This window comes from Rhopalosiphum padi, chromosome 2 (assembly GCF_020882245.1).
Source record: "Rhopalosiphum padi isolate XX-2018 chromosome 2, ASM2088224v1, whole genome shotgun sequence".
NCBI lineage: Eukaryota > Metazoa > Arthropoda > Insecta > Hemiptera > Aphididae > Rhopalosiphum > Rhopalosiphum padi.
Window position 1 is genome coordinate 3,074,058 of NC_083598.1, and position 17,365 is coordinate 3,091,422.

The window sequence follows — 17,365 nt, forward strand, 5'->3', positions numbered from 1 at the left end:
GTAGGTACGCATGTATTAATAATGACAACAAAACACTTTGCCATTATACATAATATTGTTTTGTATGTCTATGGGAAATTGTTATTTACTGAAGTTTTTATTGCTCTATATTATATTATTATAGTTTATAATTTATATATATACATAATGATTTACCAACCATACAATTCTGATCGTTTAAACATCGTTTAATAAATGATTATTTTTTAAATTTTGGTGCACTCGATTCAAATTTGAGACTAGTTTATTGGTAATTAAAAGGTTTATACTAACTACTAAGGATAATATTCCTTAACAATGATTTGACAAAGATATAAGATAAGTACCTATATAAAATATTAGATCCAGTATTTTTTATTATACTTGGACCATTTTTACATACAAATGATAAATTAGATAATAGAATAATATTATTTACTAAAATTATCAAATCACCATAGTCAACAAATTTTTCAAACCCATTTTATCACGGATCAACAGATTATCCTTAACAATTGGTAGAGAATAGGGATTTTATATTACATGGGCTAACTAGTTAAGACAGGCAAAATATCCACGAAAAATTGTAGAGTATAGGTACATGAAAAAACTTTAAATAGGTATACAACAACTTTATTCATAAGTAAAAACATCTTTTTGTATTGAAAAAATATTTATTTTTAATACTGTAAAATGTCAATTGTATATACTAACGAACAAACATTAGATTTGCCAATTGCCATTAGTTAGGTCAATAACTTATCGACGATAAGATAATATTTCGGCCTATTAGTGCGAATAGATTAAAATATGCATAAGCACAACGCACCGCTGTGGCATTGTCGTCAAATTAAAATTCGACTGCCGCGATAACAATAAATATCTAACTATACGTAAAATAATATTGATTTTCATAATTCAATATTATTTAAAATACATGTTATATAGATTAATAAAGAAAATCATTTTTTTTTTCAGAAAATGCGTATGAAAATCTTGAAATATGCATTTTTCCATTAAAATTGACAAAACATGAAAGATTTGAATTTTAAATTTACCATGGTATTGTTCGGAATTTTAGCTTTGTTTGCTATAACCGTGAGTATATACAATAAGCGACTGCAACAATTTCCTGTTCTAGTAATTAAAATACCTATAGTTAAACAGTTAAATCTGTGATTATTATAGGTACTAAAATTAGATATTTAAATATTATTATACTTATTATATTATATTTTTATAATATAAAATATGAAATATAAATATAATATGACAACATAACTTTTAGATATCTATAATTCTTTAAATTTCACGCTCATTATTCGCATTTGAAACTTTGAAAGTTTTCTTATTGGCTCATGAATCATGACTGTAATTACGGCCTATGTTTACAATATTCATTTACACTACAGCTGGTTCAGCTCGGTTGTAATGTTGTTTAATAATTTATCTTTATTTCATGTAGTTTTGAATATTTATAAGTACCAAACTATAAATACATTTCCAATAATCACCAAAATGACTACTACTTATGTATTTAGCGAGATTGAAAATTTCATGAAATTGGAATTTTTCAATTTTTATGAAAATTAGCCATTAAAAAAACATCGTTTTTCTTTGAAAACCCGTGTTGCCACAAGCCCACAAATTATACAAAAATGGTTTAAACTTAATAATTTGATCGTTAAAATAATAAGTAAATACATACAAAGAATAAAATAGTCAATATTAATATATTATGTTGAACTTTTCCAGTATATAAAAAAAAATAAGAAACAAGATAAAGCACTAATCAGTACTTGATTATTTTACATGCTTTTAATAGATTTATTGTATTATGTTTTAAATACATTTTTAAAACACTTCTATCTATTGCTACCATAGATATTTGAATCACTGCCATGAATCAATACAATAAGATGTCAAGTGGATATTTTTAATTTACTTTCCAAATAGCTATATTTTGTAACTCGATGAGCTGTGTGATAACTTCAATAATATGTTCAAATAGCTTTGACAGAAACACAGGTGTTTCCAGATTCTTCGAATAAGCACTTAAAACTTTAAGATTTTACAATAATAAGTGAAGGTCAGAAACAAAACAAATAGTATTCACTTTTAATAGTTATGATTTATTATATCGTAATATATAATGTTGGCAAATATAGTCTCTATACCGGAAATCCGTTTTTACATCATAGAAATTCATTGAGTGCATAATATTCTACTCTTAACATAAAAAAAAAAAAAAAAACGAATCACCATTACAAATATTACCAATCACTTTATGTATAAGTAATTAAAACTTAAAAATAATTATCATTCATAGTGTCGTAAGATATTCTAAAAAGTATATAGCCAAAGTGTATATATAAACACAATGAACACAACTTAAACAACAAGATTTATAAAATAATAAATAATATATTTTCAAGACGTGTCTTACGAATATGACTACTAATTAATCCGTAATAAAAAAAAAAAAAAAAAACAAAACAAAACAAACAGTTTATTCTCATCATCATTCTTTGAGAGATTAAATTCAAGTTTCATGACGGATTTACAAGTTTAAATCGATTAATATCTCAACACAAAAAAAAATACCTATTAATAATATAGTGCAAATATGAATTATGTAAAAATGATCAACCCTGTCTATTTAAGCAACAAAAAAAAAAAAAGGATTTGTCATTTATATAATTTTAAGTTTTTGTCTTATCGTCATCATTAACAACAATAAACGATAGTAAATTTTAAAACATAAGTCGAGACATATATTTACTTATCATATATATATATGTATGTATATATAAATGTGGTTACTTAAATACAATCAATATTATAATATTATATATTATTTTACTCGTGTTTTAATAACACAGTTGAAATTATAGATATCGATGAATAGAGCAAAGGATAAACAGATTTACGTACTTAAATATATTATTATTATTATGTAATATATATATAAAAAAAAAAAACAATAGCATGAATAAAAGAAATGCACTTTAATGTAGAAACTTACAGAAGAACATTCAGTATTTTTTTATTTTTTTATTTTAATAATATGCGTTCTTGGTTCTAATTCAAACGCCATTATCTTTATTATTATCGACAAATTGGGTCACGTAATATAGAGCTTATACAAAAAACAAAAAAAAAAAAATAATAATGTTAACTTACACATTATTATTATTATTAATAATAATATAAACCTTAAAACTTTTCTTTGATCACTATTATAAAAAGAAAAAAAATAGAATAATAAAAAGAAAACATCTCAATAAAATAACAATATGATACACAAATATGATTTATTTGGAGAAAAAAAAAATCCGAGACGTTTTTTTTATTGGTCGACATATTATATTATATTGCACCACTACGCAAAACTTTAGTAGCTTTCCGCATTTTTATAAATAAATAGAAATACGAATTTTTTTTCACATCAGTCTTTCCATTTCCCCCAGATTTGTTAAAGATGCCACAGAAAAATATATCTAAAACACATTTTTCTTTTAATTGTTTTGTTTATCGTTTTAAATAAATCCCTTAAAATCTAAATTAGGGAACATCGCGCTATACATCGTTTAACAAATATCACAGATCGAGTATTATTATTTTTTACAATATAAATTAATAAGACAAATAAAAATTAATATCATAATGTTAATTTTATCGAGTTTTATACAATTTACATGGACTTGTTATAAAAAATTGACCCTTGGCAAAAAGAAAAAAAAGGAACTCATTCGAATTGTCTAAATATTCGTATAAAACACAATTTTTTTATACTTTTTATAAGACTAGTTTAAATATTTTATTTTAGGTTAGGAAGTAACCATATTTTGTCAATATATATATTATGCATTTCTTCTGGATGTTTCAAGTTTACTGTGCATTTCAAAAGAAAGTATTAGATTATAATAATAGATAATTAGCAATAAAGTTAACTTTATTAGTTAAATTTGGAATGTGACTTCATTTAGCAATTAAACACTGGAAGAAAAAAAAAATTAGCCCCTAAATCCAAAAAATTTTTATAAGAAGTCACAATCGTTATTTAAATTATATGTTTTATATTTAGTTTACTGTTGGACTGTTTGTGGCTGACCATAGTATGGATAACCTGCTTGCGGCACGGTGGTGTAGCCATTTGGAAATGCTTCTTGAGTAGCTGCTGGGGGGCGGTTCTGTTGGAAGAACTTGTGTGTAAGTAGAGGCTGTATGGAAGCATCGCCGGTATTATTCATCACATACTGTGGTGGCAAAGTACTTGCATACATGTCAGCCATATTAGAGAACTGACGTTGTTGGTTAAAGCGGTTTGGCTGATAGTTGGCACGTGGATTGTTAGTGTAGCCATTTTGTCCACGGTTATAGCCAACAGTGTTCTGTAATTGATTTAAAAAATATAAGACTAAGTATTATATTAGAAAAAACTTGACACTTAACTATTGATGATTCAATCAATTCACTTAGTATACTAATAAGTAAATATATAGTAAATCAATAGTCAAGAAAATATTAAATATAAATTGAAAATAATATATTGAATAACGATCAATATCATACCTGACTTTGTCCGTATTTTTGACCAGGATTTCCATTATACTGTTGTGTTTGATATTGTGGGTTTTGGAATTTGGGAACATTACGAGGAATACTGCCTGTCCCTGATTGATATGCTCCATTTTTGTGTTCATTATTATAATTTTTATTTTGGTAGTTTTGACCATTTCCAAAGGTTCCGCCATTAGTATAATTGGTTGCTCCATTACTATAACTGTTGAAATTATTTCCATAGCCGCCACCTCCTCCATAACCAGATCCATTTGTGTAATTAGGGTTAGCAGTTCTAGCATTATTTGATTGTCCATAAGGAGATTGAGTAGCCAGTGGTGTGTTTACATCACGATAACGATTGGTCCACTTAGCTCGACCTAATAATAATAATAAAAAATAAAATAAAATATTGCTATTTTATTTTTAACTATAAAAATGAAATAAGGTAGTATATCAAAACTAATTTTTCACTTTCATGGAAGTGCCATTACATTCTTTGCCCATATTTTATATGTAGGTTATAAGCTAGGAGATTTAACCAAAAAATAACAAATTTAATAGTAAAAAATAACATTAATTTTAGTTGTCCGAATGAGCATTTATTTTCATCTTTTAAAATAATATTATCAAACAACAGAAGGACTTTTGCATTTGAGAATTAAAAAAAACATTTGATATTATTTGAGTATTTTTATTCCAATGGTAAGAATTTCTTACCGAGGTAAGGTAAGGGTTAGGTTAGGTTAATAAAAAGTTATAAATTATTTAAACTGAATGATTGTAAAATCAAGATAATCTGTTTGAGAAGGACTGGTCCCATTTAAAAAGTGCAAATGGGGCTAATTAAATCCTCGGTTACTACTATTACGACAAAATTTGTATCAAGATTTGAAAAAATAACATTGATAAATAATATTTAAGTCGTTACAATAATTATCTATAATTACTATATATTTGATATTTATTAAAAAAAAATAAAAACAAAACCTGTTTGAGGAGGACTGGTCCCATTTGAAAAATGGCTAAAAATGGGGCTAATTAAATCCTCAGTTATTACTATTACGACAAAATTTGAATCAAGATTTAAAAAAATAACATTGATAAATTATATTTAAGTCGTTACTATAGTCATTTTACTCATTTATAATTTCTATATATTTGATATTAACTAGTGTTGGGTAGTAACGTAATGTGCGTTATTCGTTACTGTAACATAGTTACAATTTTCAGTAACGTTATGGTAATGGCAAGAGTAACGACATTAATTATTTATAAGTTACTTACCAGAAATTTACTTATATTTTTATATTTTAATTTTTAGGTGGGATATATATCCCGGTGTTACGAGGGCACTTCCGTGGCTCTTTAGTGTAGCTGGAGACATTATAGTTACCTTTTTTATTTTGTAACTTGTAACTTACCCAACACTGATATTAACTAAAATTAAAATAAATACTGTTTGAGGAGGACTGGTCCCATTTGAAAAGTGGCTAAAAATGGGGCTAATTAAATCCTCAGTAATTACTATTACGACAAAATTTGTATCAAGATTTAAAAAAAAATAACATTGATAAATTATATTTAAGTCGTTGCTATAGTAATTTTACGCATTTATAATTTCTATGTATTTGATATTAACTAAAATTAAAATAAATACTGTTTGAGGAGGACTGGTCCCATTTGCAAAGTACAAATGGGGCTAATTAAATCCTCAAATACTATTACGACAAAATTTATATCAATATTTGTAAAAAAAAATTGATATATTAGATTTATGTCGTTGAAAAGTATAAATATATTTGTATTTTACTCATATGTTTTATAAAAATTCAGGACATAGTTCAGCAAATAATTGTAAAAATACTATTAACTCAATTAATTTTCAAACAAAACTAGCCATAAGAGTGTTAAGGTTATTTATACATACTTGACATATGATTTTTTGCCATATTTGCCATTTCAATGAGTTCTTCTGGGACTACTTGATGAGCTTCTTCCAAGATTGAAATAAGATCTTTGGCTTGTCGCATATTATTTGTGGAAAAGAATGTATAAGCAATGCCTGCTTGTTTAGAACGACCCGTTCTGCCAATTCTATGTACATAATCTTCTGAAGAGTTGGGGTAATCAAAATTGATTACATATTTAACATCATCAACATCTAATAAATAGACAAATAATGTTAGAATTTTGAAAACTTCATTAAGAATTAATAGAAATAGAATTTTATTTACCTAAGCCTCGAGCAGCTACATCAGTAGCAACTAAGATAGGTGATTTACCATTCCTAAACTCATTTAATACATGATCTCTGTCTTGCTGAGATTTATCACCATGCATAGATGTTGCTATATATCTATTAACATAAAATTAATATGATTAGTATATTAGTAGGAGTACATTTTAAATTTTTTATAAGTACCCTTCATTTTTTATTTGTCTAGTCAGCTCATCAACTTTCTTTTTTTTTTCAACAAAGATAATGGCTTTAAATCCAGGTTCATTAGATATTTTCATTAAGAGATCAAACAATTTATAATCTTTTTCGTGATCTTCACAAACTTCAATTAACTGTTGAATATTATGGTTGGCAGCAAGTTCTAAAGAACCAACATTGATTTGAATGTAGTCAACTAAGAAATCTGCAGCTAATGCTTGAACTTCTTTTGGCCAAGTTGCAGACCACATTAATACTTGTCGGTCAGGCTAAAATAATTAATATGGAACAAATTTAAAAAAATATACATACAATAAAAATATATATTATAAAATATTATTTACCCTTATCTGTTCAATGATCTTCCTAATTTGAGGTTCAAATCCCATATCCAACATTCTGTCAGCTTCATCAAGTACTAAATAGGTCACACGTTTTAAATTTGTGGATCCACGTTCTAAGAAATCAATTAAACGCCCTGGAGTAGCAATAACAATTTCAACCCCATTTTGTAAATCATGAGCTTGAGGACCTTTAGGAGTACCACCAAAAATGCAAGTGTTACGTATACTTGAGCTAAACATTTTTGCAACACTTTGTATTTGTTGTGCTAATTCTCTTGTCGGAGCCAATACTAGAGCAATAGGTCCATCTCCACGTTGAAGAGGTTCTTGATTACTAATATGCACTGCTGCTGGTAACATGTACTGAAAATACATTTTTAATTTAAAACAAATTAATTTAAGTTTTAATACTTTAGAAAATTAATACATACCGCTAATGTTTTTCCAGAACCTGTCTGAGCAATACCTACAAGATCGCGACCACTTAATGCTATTGGCCATCCTTGAGCTTGGATTGCAGTGGGTTCAGAAAATCCTTGTTTTTTCAACTCTTGAACAACACTTTCAGGAAAATTACCTTCAATAAAGAATTGACTAGGATCAGGAACATTTGCCCCACGAATAGTGATCGCTTTGTCGACACGATATAAATTTACTTCATCTTGACTCCTAAAATTATAAAAATGTATTTTTTTTTTTTTGGTATAAATCTAGTTTAGTGCACACTCAGTTTTCTTCCACATTGATGGGATTTTCTATGCTAAAAACGATGGTGCAATCAGAATTGAACGGTCTAATTTAGTTTTTAAGTTATAACATTTTTATATTGTAAATATGTTAAATAACTCAATAGGGCACTGTTATTAGTACATTTTCATATACTGATATTTATTCTTTTTTTTTTTTTTAATTTTTAATATTATATTCCGTGTATTTTAGATAAATAAAGCATTGTGCGAATACGTAAAACACGTATAATCGCGAAATCCATGAGGCAGGAATTTAAAAACAAATGATTTTTACCAATTTGTTTTTGGACCATCATTCTTAAAAAGTTGATTTACTTAGATTGACTAGGCTTACTTGGGGTGGTGTTGTATAACAAATCCAGGGATATTTTCATTTTAAAATGTACGAGCGAGCGCAAAAAAAAATATGAAAAATTCGCGTAAGCACTAGGTTATCGAAAAAAGTGCAAAAAATCAATTTTTGTATGACATAATTGACTGTGCTCATCAAGAATTGTAAGGTCTTAACGTACCATTGCATCACACTCGAAGTATCTCGTTAAAAACATACTGGTTATTTGAGGATTAATGTAAACCAAAAATTTTGATCAGCTATAAGTTAAAAACTATTGATTTCCGCCAATTTTTTTACACCATCATTCTTAAAACGTGATTTACCTAGGTTTCTAAAAAAAAAATTTAAAAATTTGCGTGGGCGCTAAACTTGATTTGTTCCTTTTTTTTTTTATCCATAACACAAAGTCTTTAACCTTACAGGTTAAACCTAAAATAAAAATTTACCTGTTAACTGTGTCTACATGTGGAGCATAAAAATCTTTTTTGAATGGTTGTAGAGATTCACGAGTCCAGTTTGGTTTTCTTAATAATTCACCTGGGGCTTTATTCATTGGTTTAAACATTGCACCACCAAAATCTGCATTTTCTGTGTTGCCATTTTGAGATTTCCAAAATTGATTGCCATAGCCTTGATTTTGGGCTGTACGTGGTTGTTGATACCTTTAGTAATAAAAATAGTAAAAGGCAAACATGTATTCTAAAAATATTTTAATATTTTTTGGGAATTTGTAATACATGTTTGTTAATAAAAACATAAATAATAAATATGACTTTTAAAGGCATTGCATAATTATAAATTATCAAAACAAATTAATTTTGAAGGGGAATGCCATAAAATATTTAAAAATAGACTGTTATTTAAATAATTATCTATTTATTAAAATTATTTTAATTTAAGGGAAATAAAAGCATTGAAAGCAGACAGTTTTAGATTGAATTAAATTTTAATGCTACCTAGTTCATTTTTAACTTTTTTTATATAGTTATTAATTATTAAACTCAATAACTGGAATTAAATAGGTGGATTTTTAAACTAGTAATGAAATATTTACGATCAAATTATTAGACTAAACATTATAATATATATTTTTTAAGTACACTATTCATGCTTAGTTAAAGCTATAACTATTTGCCTTTAATAAATATTATCGTCTATAAAATAATGATCTATTTATAGCTTAGTAAATAAAAACGACACCAAGTAAACTGATTACATAAATTATAATCATTATGAAGATAATTAAGAAAAATATGTTAAATAGTCTAATAAATATGAATTAAATTATGTTAATAACTTTGAAGTTAAACTTTTTTTCTCAACAAACAATCAAGTAGAAATAAACTCGGTAACGTATAATATAGTACAATGATTGTTATATATATAACATAACACCATAATAAAACATTTAAAAATCAGGTATATAAAATAAATGACATACACAACACATAATTCTAATTTTACAACTAGATTATTTATAGATACTTAAGGTATACTTTGTTAAGAAACCTTTAATATCATGGTCAGCATTAATAGTAAATAGTAATTACTAATTATTTCACGGTACTCTCGTTATTAGTAAGAGAATCGATTGTTAACATTTTTGAATAGAAAAATCATTTAAATAATAGTATAGTATTTAAATGTTTTTAAAATTATCAACTTAATTTCAGAGTCTCGTGTCACTCGACATATCAATCATCATAACGTATTGATACGGCATTGTGAATCACAAACGTAATAAAGCGGCGTATCGGGGGGAAAGCAGTAGGTAAGAATACTCCCAAAATAGTAAAAATAAAGACCAATCCTAACTGTTTGGCTAAAATTTGTCTGTAACACGAAAAATAAATTTTGGTCTCAACAAACGAAAATACTAATCACAAAAAAAAAAAAAAAGATGCGATACAAACAATAGGACAAAGATTACAAATTACAAATGTTATTATAATAACCCAGACGAGACGATGACCGCAGCGTGCTCGACGGGTGCGTTATACGCAAGACAATTGAACCGTCACCACGGCATAATAGTAGTATAATATGAAACATTAATAATATTTTAAATCGTGTGTAATACTCACATTGGATAACCCGTGTTGTTATACATAATTTCGATGCAGTTTCAAACTGAATGTCGAGAGGACTAAAACGAGCCGACAAAGGACCAGACGGGGGGATATGATACTATTAATATTATAATAGGTGAGTATGGTCGCTTCGAAAACAACGCGTCGTTTATTGGACTTATTGGAGACAAAGCGTCGACGGCCGAAGATAACTCACCGGGAATGGTGAAAAACGGACAGGGGGGATTTTGTTCGGTAGGTTTTTCGGATCACGCACGGACTGACTTGTTTCGTTGCAAATGGGTACGGCGGAACGATTGTCGTTTCAAGACGGAGAAGCGGCCATGTTTGAAAGTACGTCCGTCGTCTGCCGCTCGTTCGTTCGGGTTCGACGTACGTCGCGCTCTCGCCCCTGCGTACACCAGCGATCGCCTCCCGGTGACGTAACGCGATGACTAATGGATGAAAAAATCACGCGCCCCTCTCTATTCTTCCATGAAATTTCGCGATTTCAAGGGTCGACCGAGTAATCCCCGGTCCCGGCATCCCCCGCCCACCGTACTAATGTGTCGGCGGCCGTTGTGTACTCGTCCGCGGGGCTGTTCATTGATACTTAAATTTGCATTGTAATTTTCTATTGACGACGCCGCCGCCGTCGATTTTACCCTTTTTTTCCGGACCATATGTTTACGATGCGCACTGATAACTCGTATCACCATTCACCAACACGGCAACATAATGTAATGTAATTAGGGCGTACAATTTTTTTTCTAACGTTGTTTTTTACTTAAGTCTATTACAGTAACAGTGTACTATAACTGTATTCACTATACAGTATACACCTACATTTCTTTATTTATACATATACGTTTTATCACCTCCCAATAATAATAATAATAATAATAAATAATAATATTCGTAATTGTTATTTTTTTTTTTCGAATTTCGTAACATTGTTCACACGCATTATTCTTCTCAGTAATCAATGTTGAATGTACAAATCAAGCATTTAGCATACGATTATGGTTTGTAACAATTATTGTTATTAACTTGTATATTACAGTATTGAACTATAATATTAAGTAATAAATAATATTCGAAATGTATGTAGCCATTATATAGATACACATAAGAATGGGTACACTAGCACAAACAAGTACATATTTAGTCCACATTTTATTTTTTCGTTAATGTTCCTGCACTAACATATTTGGACAATTGCAAATCTAAATATGTATAAATAAAACTTTCTACTGTCACCTTTGAAATCAATAGTCATATTCTCGTGTGTAATAGCGTTTGAACGTTTGCTACGTATAGTTATTCTTTATTAATTTTATATAATACATTTTTCAACAATAATTCTGTTTATTTGCAGTAAACTATTGATTATTGTTTTGTGTACTGTTCAAATATGTACTATTAGTTAAGATATCTAGTGTATGAAAATAAGTTTCTCTTACATATATGTCGCATGTTTTATGTCATATTGTTTAAACTATCCCATTAGACAAATTCTTAAACTACATATTATATTTAATACAATTCAAGTTTAAATATGAATAACTATTTTAATCATGTTTTAACTTATGAATTTAATTATATTTTCTTAAACTTTTAGTTCATTGATTTCTTAAACTATCTCTAATGGCACCAGCTGGAGAAGAAAATGGTGTGTTGGGTTGCACATCCAACTTGCCCACCTTTGATGTTTCAAACAAATATTATTCTAAGCCACATATTGAAGCATTTTTAAGAGGATTAAATAGTTTAAGAAAGAACAATGTTTTCTGTGATGTGCAACTTGTTTCCAAAGGATTTTGTATTAATGTATGAAAGAATTTAATTAATTTTTTGATTTTCTTTTTAAGATATATTTACACATTTATACTTAATATAAATTCAAACATTGTTGTAGGCGCACAGAGCAATTTTGGCTGCCAGTAGTCCATATTTTTATGCTATGTTTACTAATGGATTATTGGAAGCTGGTAAAAAATCTATTGAACTTCCTTCAGTTTCTCCCAATGTACTTGAAATACTTATTAACTTTATTTATTCTGGTAAAAAAATCCTTATACATAATATTTATTGAATATAATAATTAATTCAATGCTTAAAAATTAAGGAGAAATAAATATTTATCAAGAAAATGTAGAAGAACTAATGATAGCAGCAGATATGTTACAACTTAATGAAGCTGTAAATTGTTGTACTAAATTCATGAAAAGTGAATTAGATTCATCTAATGCTGTTGGACTACTTAGGTAATGATTAAAAATTATATATCTGTATAATGTTTTAATAATTTTATCCAAATGTACTACATTATATGTATTATATATTAAAAGGTTTGCAGATATGCACAATTTTACTGCTTTGCACAAATTATCAAAAGATTTTATTTATGGAAATTTTGTTCAAATTTGTGAAGAAGATGAATTGGGTGATTTATCTAAAGACCAATTTATTAACTTTCTCAATAGTGAATATCTTTGTGTAGATTCTGAACAACAGGTTAATCATTTATATTTATTTGGTAAATGTATTACTTAATATACTAAATTAAGTTTTTATTTAGGTGTTTCATGCAGCTATGAAATGGATTAAACATGATCTCTCCGACCGCCGTCGTTACATTTTTGAAATTCTTTCATGCATACGTATACCTTTAATGAGTACCCAGTTTCTAGAACGTGAAATTAATGATAATACAGATGCGAGCTTAAGAGTTGCCTTACGTTCTATTTATACTGACATAGCTGAACGCATTGGTAATTTAGTAGCTTTACAAGTTGAACCACGGTTAGGAGCCAAAAAAGATATATACATATTCGGTGGATCTAAGAGAGAAATACGTTCTGTTTGGTCTCGATATACTGAGTCTACATTTGAAACTGTTGTCAAATTCAACACATTCAGAAAGTAAGTATAATTTCCTTTTCTTTTTAAACTCATTATAATTGGTATACCTATTTTTTTTTTATATATCTTAGGGAATGGTGTGACATAAAACCAATGAATTTTGGTAGGATAATGCCAGGAGTAGCTATACTAAACGGATGTTTATATGTTGTTGGAGGCGAAAACGAATCACTTATCCTTTCAAATGGAGAATGTTATAATCCTATTGAAGACAAATGGACAGAAGTTGCTGATATGACTGTTCCACGATGTGAATTTGGAATGACTGCGTTAAATGGATATTTATATGCAATTGGAGGATGGGTTGGAGATGACATAGGTGGTTCTATTGAAATGTGAGTTTTATTGACATTATTATTTAAATTTGTTAGGATTAAATTTATTAAGATTCACTTTTGTCTACAGTTATTCACCATCATTAAATCAATGGACAATGTGTAATAGTGTGCTACCTGAACCACGATTTAGTATGGGAGCCGTGTCATTTGAAGGTGTTAAAAATAATGATTTAATAATGTATTGTAACTAACTTGTTGCAATTATAATTAGGTTTGATTTATATTGTGGGCGGGTGTACTCGCACTAAACGACATCTTCAAGACTTATTGAGTTTTAATCCAGTGACTGGAGAATGGTCTATTTTAGCACCAATGAAGGTTCCACGTAGTCAAATGGGAGTTGCAGTTTTACATAAAAATCTCTATGTAGTTGGTGGTATTACCAGCAATAATGAGGTTTTACATTTGGTTGAGCAATATGACTTTGAAGAAGTAATAATCATTAGCTTTTAGATATATATTATTGGTTTAATTGTTACAATATGTTACAGAATACTTGGAGTTTTATAACCCCAATGAAGGGTCAACGTGCAAGTCCAGCTGTTGCAGCTGCTGATGGAATGTTATATGTAATTGGCGGTGATATAACATACACAAGTAATTCATACAGGTCCCAAGTTACTATTTCTTCAGTGGAGAGATACAACATCTTAACTGAACAATGGGAAGATCTACCATCACTTCCAGAATCCAGAAGCGAGGCTGGTGTTGCTGTACTATAAATTATAAGCACAAATTCATCAGCATACATATATTTTTTAATTTTTTTAAAGAACTGTATGTATAATTATATTATGTATGTTTGTTATTATTCTACTAAGTTCAAACAAGAACGCACACTTATTTGTTTTATACCTGATCCTAATAATAAAAAACAATCAATTCAAAAACATCAAATATTTATTAAATTAACATTAATTGATAACACTGCAATTATCGGTTTTGAATACGATGTCGTTTTCTGTTTTTTCTACCATCTTCTAATCTTTTCCGCTTTCCACCACTTTTCTTTTTTTCCCATTCTAATTGTTTTTTTGAAGCATTGTCTCTTATTAATATGTCATCTCTTCCGCCAGATTTTTTTTTGCCAGCTGCATCCAACATGGCTGCAAACTTTTCAGCAGGCACAGCTAAGTCTGCCAAGTTCTTTGATTTACGTGGAACCACAAATTCATCATCATTGTCATCGTCACTATCAGATTCTTCTATGGGTTGCTTGACTTTTTTAGATTTAGCTTCCTTCTCAAAACCACGTGAAAAATCATATTTTTTCTTTTTCTTAGCACCCATCATGCCGTCTAATAACTCATTAAAATCATCACTATTAACACTGTCAACGTCACTAAACCCATCTTCGTCAGGATTTTCAACATTTTTATTCTGTTTTGGTCTTTGTTTTAAGTATTTGTATAAGAATACTTCATCTAAAGGTATTTGTTTCTCTTCATGTCTTAAATATTCTTCACTAACTACAGACATGCTTTTTAACCCTTTAGGGGCATAGTGTTTTCTAGATGTACCAACCGATCTAAATAGTTCTTCATTTTCTTCACCTTCACCCTGTCCTTGTCTAGGTTTTTTAGGGTTTTTGAATGAAAACCGATCAAGAAAATGTAATAAAGTGAAATCTGCTAGAGGGTTACCATCATAATATATCGATTTACCAGATATTAGTCTATTAGCAAAAGTTGCAACAGTAGGATGATAGTGTCGGCTTAGAGGAATAAGTTCAGCTAAAACTGCATGTTCACCTCCTGAAAATCTTGGATTTCTAGCGGTATAATCATAAAAATTTTTAATTTCTCGTTCCTTGGGCCCTTCTGGTAATTGTGGTTCTTTTATTATTTGAGGAGCTTTAACATGATACCAAGAAGATTTTAAAGGCGTTTCAGTTGAGTCTGTTAAATTTGATTGTACATCAAAATATTTTTCTTCTTCAATTTCTTCATCTTTAATTGTATCATTTAAAATAGGTAATGGTTTTGGAATAATTTCAGATTCAATGTCTTCGAATTTAGATTTACCAAGTATACCTTTATGTTTCTTCATTAATCGCGACGACATACAAAATATTCCAGTAACCATAGGAACTGGACAATATAAGCACATTTGAAATATACGTTTCATGAAAGCTACCATACGTTCGGGACATTTATCATCCCAAATGGATTTGTAAATTAAATGAATACATATAGCTTGATGTGACGTACTGATCAATCTTTCATCAAATATTTTTTTATACAGTGCACTATAGTACCTATCATTATTTTCCAATTGCCTGATCAACAACAAAGCCTGTAAAGATATGTTGAATGGAGCTAAATGGACAATTTTGTACATTGTTTGTATTTGTTCTGACTGAATACCACTTCTGACATGTGGATACGATTTATTAACACCAACTAGTAAAGCTCCTATGAGTCGCGAATCAATTGCTCCTGTTTTTACACATGCTTTGAAGAATGACAAATAAAGTTCAATTACTTCTTTTGCCATTTCTTTAGTGTCGATTTGAGTTAAAAAGCAAATACCATAGTATTGAGCTCTTTGTTTGATGTTTGAACGAAATAGTAATTTTCTCACTTCTTCAAAAATAGTTAGATTGAGATTTGATCGATGTTTCAAAACAAGCCGCAATGTATACATAGCTTTTGAAGCAACCTTATGAACTGTATCACCAAATTTGTTTACAAGATATTTAACAATCTGCATTTCACATTCAGTGCTACTGATTAATAATTTGTACATGGCTGAGATACTTTTTTCCCGATTTACCGGCACTGAGTCTAATCCAACAGTACTTAGAGCTTCGACAAAACCAGAGTATAAATTTTTCAGTTTTTCTTCAAACAACCAAGAGCTAAGCAACAGCTTACGTTGTTTCAAGTCGTCCACCTTTGACAACTCGCTCAACGGTTGATGTTCAAAAGGTAACAGTTCGGATTTCAATAATACTCTGGTGAATAATTCTGTTAAAGAATCAATGACGAGAGAACACTGTTGCTTTTTGCCAATTTTTACCATGTGCACAAGATTCTGCAACGCGGCGATGTTGTGCAAAGGATCTTCTTGGATCTTTATGGTGAGTGCTGCAATTTTGTCTGAATACGTACCTTGTTTCGCGATCTCGGTTATCCATGATTTCTTTTTATCGGTCTGTGGCTGATGTTCCAACACTTTTTCCGCTTCTGATCGCAGGGCTTCGATTTCGGACGCCGGAAGTTTGGTGCAATTTCCGAACGACGGTAAGCTTTCGTACCATTTGGGCAAGTCTATGTCATCAGCATCAGAATCCGAATATAGTTGATCGTAACCATCGTCGCCTTCTAACTCGCTTTCCGTTTCCGATGAACTCATAATTTTACCGCAATTGACCAACTACTAAATATGGAATGAAATTTGCAAAGATAAATTTCTTTTTTTTTAATGTTTTGTTAATTAAGTTAATGTATCGTAACTTGTTAATCGTGTCTAACGTTGTTTTGAATGTTTTCAATATTGTTATTTGTTATCCGAATTTTAAAATCAAGCATGAATATTTTTTTGGTTATTTTACAGTGTGACAGTGTGAACGAAAACCAAAAATGTTAATCATTTGATGATAAGAAACTGAAATGTTGACAT

At 29.1% G+C, this 17,365-nt stretch overlaps 3 protein-coding genes across 4 annotated transcripts; 1 reads left to right on the plus strand and 2 right to left on the minus strand.

Moving 5' to 3' along the window:
- Positions 1-2,090: 2,090 nt before the first annotated feature.
- Positions 2,091-10,894, minus strand: LOC132920049 (uncharacterized). Its single transcript, XM_060982089.1, has 9 exons — positions 10,494-10,894; positions 8,856-9,071; positions 7,758-7,995; positions 7,327-7,689; positions 6,968-7,251; positions 6,780-6,901; positions 6,473-6,706; positions 4,555-4,922; positions 2,091-4,373 (listed from the first exon to the last, which is right to left on the minus strand). Exons 1-9 carry the CDS (start codon positions 10,517-10,519, stop codon positions 4,068-4,070), a joined length of 2,157 nt encoding a protein of 718 aa, XP_060838072.1. The 5' UTR covers positions 10,520-10,894; the 3' UTR covers positions 2,091-4,067.
- A 154-nt stretch (positions 10,895-11,048) lies between these two features.
- Positions 11,049-14,638, plus strand: LOC132920050 (actin-binding protein IPP). Of its 2 annotated transcripts, none has more exons than XM_060982091.1 (10): positions 11,049-11,218; positions 12,100-12,308; positions 12,397-12,541; positions 12,607-12,745; positions 12,830-12,995; positions 13,060-13,403; positions 13,475-13,738; positions 13,809-13,894; positions 13,953-14,173; positions 14,233-14,638. In XM_060982091.1, the coding sequence occupies exons 2-10, from the start codon at positions 12,126-12,128 to the stop codon at positions 14,461-14,463; spliced, it is 1,779 nt and encodes a 592-aa protein (XP_060838074.1). In that variant the 5' UTR covers positions 11,049-11,218; positions 12,100-12,125; the 3' UTR covers positions 14,464-14,638. The 2 variants fall into 2 exon arrangements, with proteins under 2 accessions (XP_060838074.1, XP_060838073.1); XM_060982090.1 differs by lacking the exon at positions 11,049-11,218 and adding an exon at positions 11,226-11,503.
- On the minus strand, positions 14,624-17,242 carry LOC132920047 (CCAAT/enhancer-binding protein zeta). Its single transcript, XM_060982086.1, has one exon. The coding sequence runs from the start codon at positions 17,096-17,098 to the stop codon at positions 14,675-14,677; it is 2,424 nt and encodes an 807-aa protein (XP_060838069.1). The 5' UTR covers positions 17,099-17,242; the 3' UTR covers positions 14,624-14,674.
- Between the last annotated feature and the right edge of the window lie 123 nt (positions 17,243-17,365).

Coding starts and splice junctions, on each gene's coding strand:
- LOC132920049 (XM_060982089.1), bottom strand. CDS start 10,519: ATGTATAACAACACGGGTTATCCAAT. Junction 9,072..10,493: donor AACAACACGGGTTATCCAAT/GTGAGTATTACA, acceptor TTATTACTAAAG/GTATCAACAACCACGTACAG. Junction 7,996..8,855: donor CATGTAGACACAGTTAACAG/GTAAATTTTTAT, acceptor TTATAATTTTAG/GAGTCAAGATGAAGTAAATT.
- LOC132920050 (XM_060982091.1), top strand. CDS start 12,126: ATGGCACCAGCTGGAGAAGAAAATGGTGTGTTGGGTTGCACATCCAAC. Junction 12,746..12,829: donor AATGCTGTTGGACTACTTAG/GTAATGATTAAA, acceptor ATATATTAAAAG/GTTTGCAGATATGCACAATT. Junction 13,895..13,952: donor GGGAGCCGTGTCATTTGAAG/GTGTTAAAAATA, acceptor AATTATAATTAG/GTTTGATTTATATTGTGGGC.
- LOC132920047 (XM_060982086.1), bottom strand. CDS start 17,098: ATGAGTTCATCGGAAACGGAAAGCGAGTTAGAAGGCGACGATGGTTAC.